This window comes from Pygoscelis adeliae, unplaced genomic scaffold (assembly GCF_000699105.1).
Source record: "Pygoscelis adeliae isolate BGI_AS28 unplaced genomic scaffold, ASM69910v1 Scaffold51, whole genome shotgun sequence".
Taxonomy (NCBI): domain Eukaryota; kingdom Metazoa; phylum Chordata; class Aves; order Sphenisciformes; family Spheniscidae; genus Pygoscelis; species Pygoscelis adeliae.
The window spans coordinates 1284522-1296807 of record NW_008824007.1 but is presented as its reverse complement, the minus strand read 5'-3'; the positions used below and the strand labels follow the sequence as shown (position 1 = coordinate 1296807).

At 36.6% G+C, this 12286-nt stretch overlaps 1 protein-coding gene across 1 annotated transcript in view; it reads left to right on the top strand.

Moving 5' to 3' along the window:
- Positions 1–1636: 1636 nt before the first annotated feature.
- The window catches only part of TMEM163 (transmembrane protein 163), a 112497-nt gene continuing 101847 nt past the window's right edge, over positions 1637–12286 (top strand). The window contains exons 1-2 of the mRNA XM_009325857.1: positions 1637–1670; positions 3839–3958. Coding sequence (XP_009324132.1) covers positions 1637–1670; positions 3839–3958 — 154 coding nt within the window. The remainder of the gene's footprint in view (positions 1671–3838; positions 3959–12286) is intronic.

The following is a 12286-nucleotide window of genomic DNA, read 5'->3' as shown; positions in this document are numbered from 1 at the left end:
CCCTGACGGGTTTCAGTCATGTCAGGGCTGGGGACAGCCCTTTTTCCAGGGGTACCCTTGCTGTCACTGCCAATGGCAGAGGACAGACATTGTGACTGAGGGCAATTTGAGGCTTCAGTTCTATTTTAAATAACGGGAATCAGGGATTTTGATTATGGTTCAAACATGGAAGTTTGATTACAGAAATTTTTAATTTGTGCCCAGTATGACAGAGCTAAAGATGACAGCTGGCCTTTTTGGTATTAAGGGTAATTCCAAAAAGAGATAGTGTCTGTTGTACCTAACCTTATCTCTTTCTAGGAGGGAGACGAGACTAAAGCTGCTAATTTTATTTCCTTCTCTGCCTTCACGCTCTTTCTATGGCCCTTGCAGTAGCTGTCTTTTAGCCTTTCCTATAGTCACTGATTCCATCTACCAGGATAATTCCCAGTTATTGTAGAGGAAAATCTGGTATGTTTTTGCAGGTTGTCCTTGTTGAAATTGTTACAGTCTGTCCTTTTAGGTTGTACTTTTTCTTATGATCCTTTCCAATGAATCATAGCAGATCCAGTTATAGAGATGATACTTCCATGTTTGCTAAAAATAAAAACTAACCTTAAATTTTGGAACAAGATATTTGCTCTTTAAGAGCCAGATCCAAAATCAGTGATAATTGTGTGGATAGGGTCCTTAAATTAACATCTTACGTGAACAATTTTTCTATTAGCCTTATCTCTTCCACAAATTCTAACTTGACATTTTAAAATGATCCCTTAGCCAAATAGAAAAGTACTTCTGGTAAGTCAGCATATGGTAAAGAATATCCTAGAATCACTTCACAAATATGCCAAGCTTGTGTTCTGCAACTGTTAGGCAGGTTTTTTCTCCTTCTGATTTTTTTTATGGGAAGAAAATCTGTTAATATATGAAGGTACTGGAAGATAAAGTAAAAATCCAGTGGATTTAACCAGCTCATCATCTTTTCTTTACCTTAAGGATATCTATGTGTTAAATAAATTAATGACAATAAAAGTACTCGGTATATTAATTTCAGGGCGGAAGAATTTTATCGGTAGATACTAGCTTTTTATTTTTGTAGCAATGCAGGTCATACTGAAAGATTATCTTTCAGCCTCCTGTGGATGCTTAAAACTTGTTTTCTATGGTCAGTGGAAAAAATATGGAGGTTTACCTTGTGAATTGTGGTGTTGCGTGTAAATTAATGAGCTGTTGTTGCTTCTAAATAATTTTCATGCTATGAGCTTGGTAGTCATGTGAATGAGTTTGTATTTTTGTGTGCCATCCCCTACGACACTCATAAGAATAATATCTTTCTCAGGGATGAAAATTGTAAATACAGAAAATTTATTGAATTATTTTAGGAAGGAAGGGATCACATCTCTGACAGCTAGAATATGCCAGCCATTTTGAGAGAGAGAGAAAGACAAACACACACATGCACGGCAGAAGTGGTTCAGTTTTATAAGGATTGCGGTCTCTGTCATACTGGACAAGTGCTTGACATGTGAATAGTAATCAGCAGTGCTGCACTAGCTGTGGGGCTTATTATCCATTTCTCAATTTAATTAGGGTATTATTTGATTTGTCAGTATCAACTGTGTATGTTGGACTTCCCAGGTAATAGTGAGCTGTAGCCATGAATTATAGGATGTCTTTAAAGAAAGAAACAGGTGAGAATGTCTGTCATCCTGATGCATGTTTATTTGAGGTTTGAGATATTGAGAATCAAAATTGGCTAAGAAAACCTACTTTGCTTTACATTCCAACAAGATTTGGGCCGTAATTTAAAATCCTTGGTTTGGGGAGGGGGCAGGAGGGGCGAACACACAAAACGTGAGAAGATGTGTTTTCTCTATGGTTGTATTAGTAGAAATTTCTCCTATATTTCAAGATGTATTGTTAAATTACCTTGTATCAGACAGCAGTTAAACTGTGCATCATTATATGTAGTGGCAGAAGATAGGCCAAACATTGCGGGGAAAAAAAAAATTCTTCACACAAATGAAAGTGGGCTATGTGAGAAATAGCTGTGTAGTGCTATCAGTAAAAGACTCAAACCTTTCAGAGTTGTCATCTGGTTGTTTTCATGTATTAAACAGACAAAGAACGCACATAATAAGAAACAGACATCATTTCAATATAGGGCCTAGTGATTCTCCTACATGCAAGTTTGCAAATTCTTTTCCATTCATAAAGAGGGGAGTATGTAGCACAAAAGTGAGCTAATATTTTAAATTTTCTAAAAACACAGTACAAGCATGAAATTCTCGCAGTGGTTTTCTGAACTACCATAAAGAAATTCTCTCTGCTTTATTGTAATTGAGGTGAAAAAAGCATGAAGAATTTTTCCAAGACAGTTTGAATCCCACCAGTTATGCTAGGATTAGAACCAGTAATTTTGACAGACTTCAAGTGGCAGGATGAAATCTGGTGGCTCGAATTGTTACCACCCCTGGATGCCTGCCTCTCTGCTGGCACATTGCTGCCCCTGAGGCAGAGATGTCTGATTCACTTCTGAATTGATTCCAAAACCATTGCAGTTTTCAGCCAGTATATTACAGTCAGTTGAAATTAATATCTGTTAACGTTAATAAACTTGGTTAAACACGGTGTGGATTCAGGAGTACACTGATAACCAGATCAGGTGTCCCTGCCTTGAAAGCGGCAATAGCCGTCAGAGAGGAAACTGGGTAAGGTGAGGATAGTAACAGCTTCAGCTATTATATTTTAATCTGCCGCTGAGTCTGCCAGAGCCCCCGTTCTCAACCCTTTGTCTAAGACATTAGACCAGCTACTGAAAGGTTGTGCTATTAAACCAGTGCCCCAGTTCAATGCATTCAGTGCAGGCAAGTCCCTCTGAAGAGTGATCATCACCTAAGAGGAACCACCCATGTTTTCTGGAGTAATTCATTAAGAAAGTTAAAAGCCATCAGGTGTTCTCTCCAGTTAAGAAAATTTGAGCTGGGACTTGCTGGTGAAAAAGAATGTATATTTCAAATTAGATGAATTTGAAATTAGATGGGATAAACAGAAGGCAAATATGTTAAATTTTGAATGCATTTTAAAAGTGGTTTAAAACTCAGACTGAGAGAATGAAAACCAAAGAATGTTATTTTCGTTATTTTTAACCTGAATTCTCCTCTGTGATTTAAGATGAGTGGACAAAAGACTTCCACAAATTGAAAGCATCAAAAAAGAGAGAAAGCAATCCCATTCCCTTGTGCAAAACTTCTGTGCTGATTGCAATACGGACAAAATTTTCTTCAGTTAGTTCTAGATGGGGATGTATTCTTACCTCACATGAAGGACATTAGGCTTCAAGAGGTTTTTTCAACTGTGATAGCTTTGATTCTAAAGTATGCCTGCTTCTACTTTGATGCTCAATATGTGCAGTATATCCCTGTGAATCAGTAGGTTATTTCGCAGAGACTGGTGAACATGAGTTGTTCTCCTATGTTGATTATGTTCAGGATCCTGAAATGCTGAAACAAGTTTTGATCTGAGAGAGTGCAGGACTGAGCCCTTTCTTTTGTAGATGTACAGGTGGAAAGCCTAAGTGCTGTGAATTTCCGTAACTGCCCTCCAATTGCAGTGCTCTTTAAGTCACTGATGCGTGGGTCTTTCTATGTGAAATCAAAACAACTTGTATGTGTCCTCCTTGCTTACTCATATGTTTCTGGTGGCTTCATTCACTTAATAATGTGAGCAGGATTTGATTCTGTATTGATTCTATATGTGATATAGAATGTAAATATGCGATCTAGGTCTGAACTAACACAGCTGTGTTTTTAAAAGGAGCAATGTATTGTTCATACCCTCTTTGCTTATTGCTTATCAGGTTTACTAGAAAGCAGTACAAGGCTAAAACCTCATGAAGCTCAAAGCTACAGAAAGAAGGCATTGTGGGTTTCCTGGGTCTCCATTATTGTCACACTGGCTCTTGCAGTGGCTGCTTTCAGTGAGTATTGGGAATATTTTAAATCTTCACACCTCTTCCTTTTTTCTTTTTTTTCTTTTGGGCTCTCAGAATGTCTCTCTTTGTGGAAGCTTTCTCATGTTTTTTCTTCGTGACTGCTAAAGAGGTTTCTTTCTAGACTTGCCTGTGTCTGCATGGTGCTTATAAATTAGTAAAACTGTTGTTTTTTTCTGCAGAGGATAGGGTTGTTGAAGGTCGGAGAAAGAAACAGGGGATGTTGATTCCTGCTAGCATTTATGCATTGGAACTGTTCATTTTACAGAACAGTGTAAAAATCATTATGCAGTGGGTTGCCTTTAACCAAAGAGGTCAAATATAACAAGTCTTAATCCACCTGGGATTTGTAGTGGGAATGCTATAATAAAGAATAGTGAATTGTAAGGGAGAAATATATAATTTATCTGTATTACACTGACAGATACGCTAATACAACACTAATCTGCAGGAGAAATGCCAGTTTCTTTTTAAGCCAATGTTTTTCTTTACATTTCAAGACATTTGTCAGGTTTACCTTTACACAAAGAATTTGGAAAAAAACCCAAACAAACCCACTTTTACATGGAAAAAATGAAATTTATTTCTTTTATTTCAAAACACAAAAAAATACTACATTGTGTAAATGAAGATATATTTTAGTTCAATGCAAATTTGTAAAATACCAACTTTCTATCTTGGTCAATTAAGTAACACTGCATTACTGTAAGGACAAAAAGAAATAGGGAATCTGGAACAAAATCTTTGCAATGGCACATTCTCTGTTTAAAAGAAGGGAAAACCAGAAGTGACTGGATTTACGTGTTTATATAAACAAAAGGAAAGCTCTGTCTAGGAGACAAGACATCTAAGATGTCTCAAAACATCATTCTTCAGCTTGACAAAGACACTTGCATTATTTTTCTCTTTTTTTTTTTTTGAAGCCGCAGCAGCATGTGTTTTATTATTCTAATCTGCAGTATACGACCTGCTGCTGGAAGTTGGTGTCAGCTCCCAGGAGAGATTATTAGAATCTGACCAAATGGTCTCTGAAAACTCAGCATATATTACTCGGTGCGATTTATATAGAAACACAGGTAAACTAACTTGATTAAAAAAGAAGAGAAAAGGGAAGGAACACTTAAAAGCAGGATCTAACACTGTAAAGAATTTGAATGTTAACAAGAAAGCCCAACATCTGAGTTTCCATTTTGTTCTGCTTCATGAAAATGCAATAGTCTGTCTTTGCTACTGAGGCAACACAAAAGTAAATACTGTGTTACAAAATAACTTTGTTACCTGTTAACAATTATAATATTAACAATAATTTTATTTTACGTTTTAATTTGTCAGAGTTGCAAGACGTAAGTATAATACGGAGAACTAAACCACTTCATTTCTCTTAAAAGGGTCTTTTTAAACATTTTATAAGATTAGTTAGGCTATCTGAAAGCTTTTATTTCCTGTTTTCCTTATTTGTGGCACTCTGGTAGTGTTTAGCAACCCTACCAAAAAAACCAGCAGAGAAGGTAGTCTCTGCCTGGATATACAGTGACTGCATACTCAGCTGGAGTGGATAGGTGTTGAACTACTGAAGTCAGCTGTTAGTAGTAGACTAATTATATGTTTTTAGAATGTATCTTTCCTCATGGTTTGAAGAGGCTAAATTTATGAAGAATAAAAGAGGAATCAGCACACAGATACATATTAAATCTGTATGGAATCTCTTAATAGACAGTTAACTTACATGCCACAAAAGTTTTGCCAGGGCTTTTGATATACTTAGTATTAAAACATTTTAATCTTTGAGGAAAATACAGTGATTCTTCTAGAATCGCTTTGCTCCCCATGCAGTTCCAGCAGTTCTGCTCAGTTTATCATCTCACATTGGCTGCTCTCTTCCTTTGTGCTGTCCTTTTAGCAGGTTCCTCTAGCCAATCCATGAGTTGGGAGACATGCCAGGTGACCGGAGTTTGCTGCCTGTTTGATGTAAATGACTAGTTGTCACTTTGGGGTGTCTGACACTGCCAATTCTTTGCAAACACCTGCTATTTAAAGCATCCTGTTTCCATTTTACTTCCTGTCTGTAATGGTAAAGTGTTAGCAATACAGCCCTGATGTTCCATTTCAGTGAAAAATGAGGACCTGCTGTGCTAATTGCCAGGCTACGCTGACTGATTCTTGCTACTCTTTCTGATTCCCCTGTACATTCTTTCCATAAATTTCTGTTTTATCTTCTTATAGGCTTCAAAATACTTTCCTGCAAGTATATCTTATGGTGCTGCTTTTGCATCAGCACATGATATAGTAAAGATACTAGGCCGGGGGGAACTGACATTACTTGATAACTGTAGTTGAAGAAATGGAGGATGTGGAGGGTAAGAAAAATGCTAAGGGGAGTGATACCTGTGTGCATGGTCTGTGTGGAGAGTGGGGAAGTGATTCAGGAGCCTCCTTTTCCAACCACATGTTTGTTACTAGACTTCCTTTCCTTTTTTATGGTCTGCCCCCTGCCTTGAGTGCTGTAGCTTGATCACCCTCCCTCCTTTTAAGACTAGTCTAGTTGCTTCCAAAGCTGTATTTTTCTAGCATTAGAGTAAGTTGGAATGGTTTATCTTGACTGGTATGAGTTGCTTTCTTTTGGTGGGATTGTGATGATGCCCCAGCTGAACTCTGATCTTCTTTCACTTGGTAATATTGAAAGAGATTGATAAATCTTATGCTGATCTGAATACATAAAGTAGTTTCCCTATTAGGTAATGATCTATGGCACATGAGGTGTGAGATCCATTGATCTGAACTCTGTGTGTTAGACCTACTATTAAAAAGAACCTGTGTATAGTGTATTATAAAGGTGTATAAATTCAAATTATGATATACCTATATACATGTCATATATTTACTACATAACAGGTATATGGTATGTATTCTCTCTGGGATGGGCTGTTTTGTGGCCTGAAACACTGGAACGCAGAACATGAAATGCTGACGTATGCATCAAAATGTGTTTGGTCTCTTTAGGTTTGGAAATCTAAACTAGGCTAGGCTGGATATGGAGCAGAATGGCTGCTTAAGGGAAAATGAAATTGTCATTTTCATTCACTAATATTGAGAAGTAGGACTTACACAGACCATAAAAATCAGCTTTTTCCTTTAGCTGAAAAAACAGATCTCTTACTATCAGGTACTTAATATACTTAATTTTACTACAGAAATGCTGTACTTGTAAAAGACCATTTGGAAGCTTCAGCTGCTCCCTCTAAACACAGCTTCTGCACTGTGTGGTAATCGTTGTTGTCTCATTGGCACTGAATGCTGTCGAACGTGTTGCTCTCCAGCATATAGTTGCACAAGGCTTCAGTAGAATCTTTATAGACTTAAATTTGTAAGATCCTTGAGGTCAGTGGAGCCCTATGGTATCGTCTTTAGGGCTAAAAGTTAGGCTCGCTTAGGATCAGTTATGCATATTCTGACATTTGTGGTTTTGTGCAATACTTTTATGGTCAGATACTGAACAATGCCTGATGAATAAGTTCATTTCACTTTTCATTTTGATGCTGCCTGAAATATGCATGCTTGTAGAATTCTCATCAAGAGTGGATTTACATTTTTATCAATATATAGTCATAAACTGAGATTGGACATGATAAAAAATAATGAAATGAACATTAATTTATTCCTTAGCACCCCAAGTAAGTACTGGAATAATAATTTTAATATAATTGTTTCCGTTTTACAATAATACAAGAAAATAATTACATCATAATATGAACATCTTTTTTTTGCCACATATATGTGTAGTATAAGGCTGCAATCTAAATAATTTCATAATTACAACTATAACTTCTTTCTGTAGCTGCAGTATTGTAAGTTCATACTGAACCTAGTTTTAGAATCATAATAGAGGATGAGGGACTATCACAAGTGGAATGGAACTTTGGTGTTTTGAAACCCATTATTCTTAGTTTCTTGACATTTATGTTACTAAAACATAATTTTGAAAAATATACAAATATAGCTTTTGCTGTGTAGTTTAAGTTCTGCTCAAGCAGCTAATCTCTGATAATATTGTCAAAGCAGAAAACAAACTCTCATTCTATCTGGTATTTCTCATCCAGTGTGGACTTGTGATTCACAGAAAGTAGCCTGTTCATTCATCTTCCTGATTTGATTAGCTAAAATTGTTTCACAGTGAATGGAGTAGTCATATCAATATATCAAAACAATGTATAGACCAAATTCTGCACTAAAATCTCTCTTTGTAGTCAGAGATTGAGTAAAGCTTTAGAATGTATGCCTTTGTAAATGTAAGCTTTGTAAAGGGCTTTCATGAGGCAGCCGTTGAGATGGAACTTGCAGACAGCCTGTCCCAGTGCATGCCTGAATAGGCCCTGCATGCTAATGGATCACGGGAAGAGTTGACACTGGGCTCTTTGCAAAATGCTGGGGAAATAGCAGGCAGGTTGTCAAATCTGTCCTCATGGGTGCTTTAGGGATCGCTTGGTTTAGATCGCCACGGACATACTTGAGGGTTTAGCTTTACAGAAATAACTGAAAACTTGAGTGCAACTAATAGGTCCATGATTTGAGGTCCTATCCTGGTAAGTGTTTAGTCTGTTGTGGTAAATAAGCGCTGTTATTTTGAGAAGGTGAATTCTATTAATCTGTATAGTATTTCAGATGCAAACTTGGTAGATACAATTCCATAAGTGGGGAGTATTTTATGGGATCAGCTATTGGCCCATGGATATTACAAGTAAATGCAACAAAACTGACATTCTGATTTTGGATAGAAAATCATTTGTACTTCAAAATGAAGTACTGAAAAATAATTTATTAAAGTGAGCTTCCATATACTGGGATTAGAGAGGTATTTTGTTTGAAATGCATGGTCCATACGATTAGAAATTTCAGGGTAGAGGTTGCTTTCAGATTAAAGCTTCATCCCAGTTCAGACTCTCTAACAGACAGATTCAAATGCCAACAAACCTTAGAAAGTATGGATCCAGGTCTACTTTCTTCATTGGAGTGACTAAACTGAGCCATAAAAATTAATTTTGGTTAGCTGTAGGACATGACTGCTGATTCTCCTCCCCTATTATGCTACTCTGGTCCACTGCAAATGGAGTTACATGGTACAAACATTGAGCAATTGAAGGTGTTATCCTCTGGATGCTCGGATGTGGATGTATTGATGTAATCTGTCACTCCTCATCTCAGGCATACTACTTAGACAACTGAGTTGGGGTGTGACTATATTAATTTATTGATGAATATATAATTTTTCCAGTGACCCATTCGTATTCTTGCTTGAAAAATTAAATATATGTGGGCTTTCCTTTATGTTTGCACAATACTTAGTATACCCTGGGCACAGCTGTGAATAGTACTACTACTACTACTGATAAAGAATGTTGATGAAGGTTCATGGTTCTGAGGCTCTTTAGTTTGGATATCCAATTCAACATTCTTCAAAGGTCACTGAATTTCAGACAAATGGCAGGCATTCAGAACTCAGGCCTGTTTTAGAGTGTCTCAGCTGTGTAGCTAAACAGAATTTTCCAGGATCACTGACCACGTGAAGAGTTTTGGTCTTTGTGTTTTCTCTTCCGGAAGCTATACAGAATTGCATTTCTCACTCCTAAAGACCTGAGAGTATTTTTTTTTTTTTTTTCAGTAGAGCACATTACATTTATTTAGAAAGTTACATTTCAAGTCACAATACCATGCAGACACTTAAAACCAAGTAAAGGCTAAATACAGAATGGAACCACTGTGTGATAGTATGCGGATCCCTCATTTTGCATATTTCTCAGGGCATTTAATTACATCAGTTACAAAAAGACAGATGCTTCAGGGCTGTAGTCTCACAGAAGTGTTAATGAAATATAGAATTTAAATTCCCAAGGTAGAGTTCTGATATTGGTGACACTTGTGCAACCCTATCGTCCTCGTTATAGCTGCGTCACTACAGTTGAAAACAGAGTTTGGTCCTAACCATGTTATATGTAAGATCTAAAGGACAAAAAATCCATTGCCTGTGCAGCACTGGCAAAAGTTAGCCTTTTGTATAGGTCAGTCTGTACTTAGTAACAGCAAAATGCAATTTTCATTCTCTGAAAATGAAATGAGAGGCCAGTAAGGGCCTGTCTTTTTTTAGGCATGTGAAACTCTAAGTGACTTTCTTGGGAGGAGGAAATAGCATATGGATGTCAAGTTCAAGACTGATAGCTGTTGAACAGAAGTATAGGTCTAAAATCTGCAGTGCTTCACACGTCATGAAATCTTTTCCTTAGTTGGCAGGCAAAATGATGATAGAAGTCTGTGAAATGTAGAACAAGCTGTGTAATGATCTCTGTCTATGTATTTGAACGGTAAAAAATTTAAAAAATTGTTGCTGTGGTGAAAGTTTATTAAAACAACTGAGTTTGTGTTTAAATGCTAACCTTTAAAACATATGATCCTGTTGTATTTTTGCATTAGAAAATTGCAATTTAATCATTCCTTGTGCTAAGTAGTGATTCCTTTCTCATGAGAGAAGATCATCTGAAAGAATTTTGAAATTAAAACAAGATGCTGATATTGAGAGGAAACTAGCACTATAACATCATTTCATGAAGAACGAGGAACACGCAAGTATGTTAAGTCTAGGCTATTTAGTGTAAAAATCATACTCGCAATTCTTTCCTTTCTGAGATTGTGGGGGTTTTTGTGCAAAAGTGTGAAATAAGTCTGTGCAATATGTAGACTAGTAGGAACAATAACGCCCTTTAAATGAATTAACATCTATATTACATAATTTATACCATATAAAATACATATAAAATACATTTTCTAATGTATGTTATATTTATTTTAGATCAGGAGATTTTAGACACTCAAAATTTGGTCTTCAATTTTGCCATCAGATCTCTGCTAGGATTCCATTAAAGGCAACTTTGTGTTTGATGATTCAGAGGTTCCAACTATGAGAATACAGTTGTGTAGCAAGGTACAATATACAAATAAGTAAGATAAATAACTAGGCGGTGTTAAGTAATTGGGCTGGTGTCATGGATCCTACTGATATCCCTGAGAGAATTATAGTGTGCCATTAGAGGGAAATGTAGGTAGAGGCTGAATTTTGCATACGGGGTAAAGAACTGAACACTTAATGGGGAGGGTTTTAGGCATGTCACTTGCCAATAACTGGGTGGTGTGGGAATGATGTGCCCTACAGCCATCCCTAGCCTGTAGTGGATGAAAACTGTGTATCTTGGCTAAAAGGAGACAAAAATAGTTAGAAAAGGGAGGAATATTAGGTTTATTGCATGTGATTGGTATTAACTGTTGTTCATAAAAAAACCTGTTTGACTTTTTCTGTATAAAATTGATTTTAAATGATCCTCTAGTACAAGTCTGAATTGCTGCGCTTGCTTTATTTGGTAATCACATAGATAAGTGGTTGTACATCTGCCCTTTGAAGGAACATGACTGCAGTCTTAAAAGTCAAATGTATTTTCAGTCAATCGACAGTTCCACAAGGTAGTAACTCAGCTGTTGCAGGCTTACCTCTTGTGCAAAGGCATGAATCTGTTAACAGATTTCTTTGAATGCCTGATACACTAGTAGAACTTGATTTTCGTAGCTCATGAGGAATTTTCTCTGCTCTCCCAGTTTAAGAATGCGCTGCTTTGCTTATTGGCAAAGATGAACTTGTAATTCTTTGTATCTGGAGCAGAAAATCAAGAGTAATGAAAGAAAATGGATGTTTAATATTCATTGTACTGTATCACTTTATTGCTTGAAGTTTGTGAGGTTGCAAAGTGCTACTGAATTAAAACAAACTTCTCGCGCAGCAGTGAAAGTGATGAAAATCAGAACACAGCTTTTTTTTTTTCCTTAGGTTTTCTTTATTTCTGCCAGAAATTTTAAAATATTCATGTGTTTTAACTTAGTAGACAACAAAATATAAACAACAAAATGTAAACTTGTACCTGATTTAAATTTTTTGATAACATTTATAACTGTTTTCCTTTACTGGGGAGGTTGATAGTGCTTGGTGTTTACTTCTTGGCACTTACTCTCTGTGAATTTTCAGTAGCGGTGTTTGAGTTCCTTTAGCTGAAAGTTGAAGCTTGTTAGATTTTAATACCTTTTCAGTACAGAATTCTATTTGCAGATAACTCATCTTGTTTTGGTATGCCTGCACTGTAGGAGAAACTTAATAACAGTGAAATAATCACATAAATAATGCCTGCTTCTTTAGAATGCAATATAGCTCCCAGCAGATCTATACCATGTCGTGGTAGAACATACCGTTGGTTGGCTGACACACACGCTTCCCTGTTGCCAGCT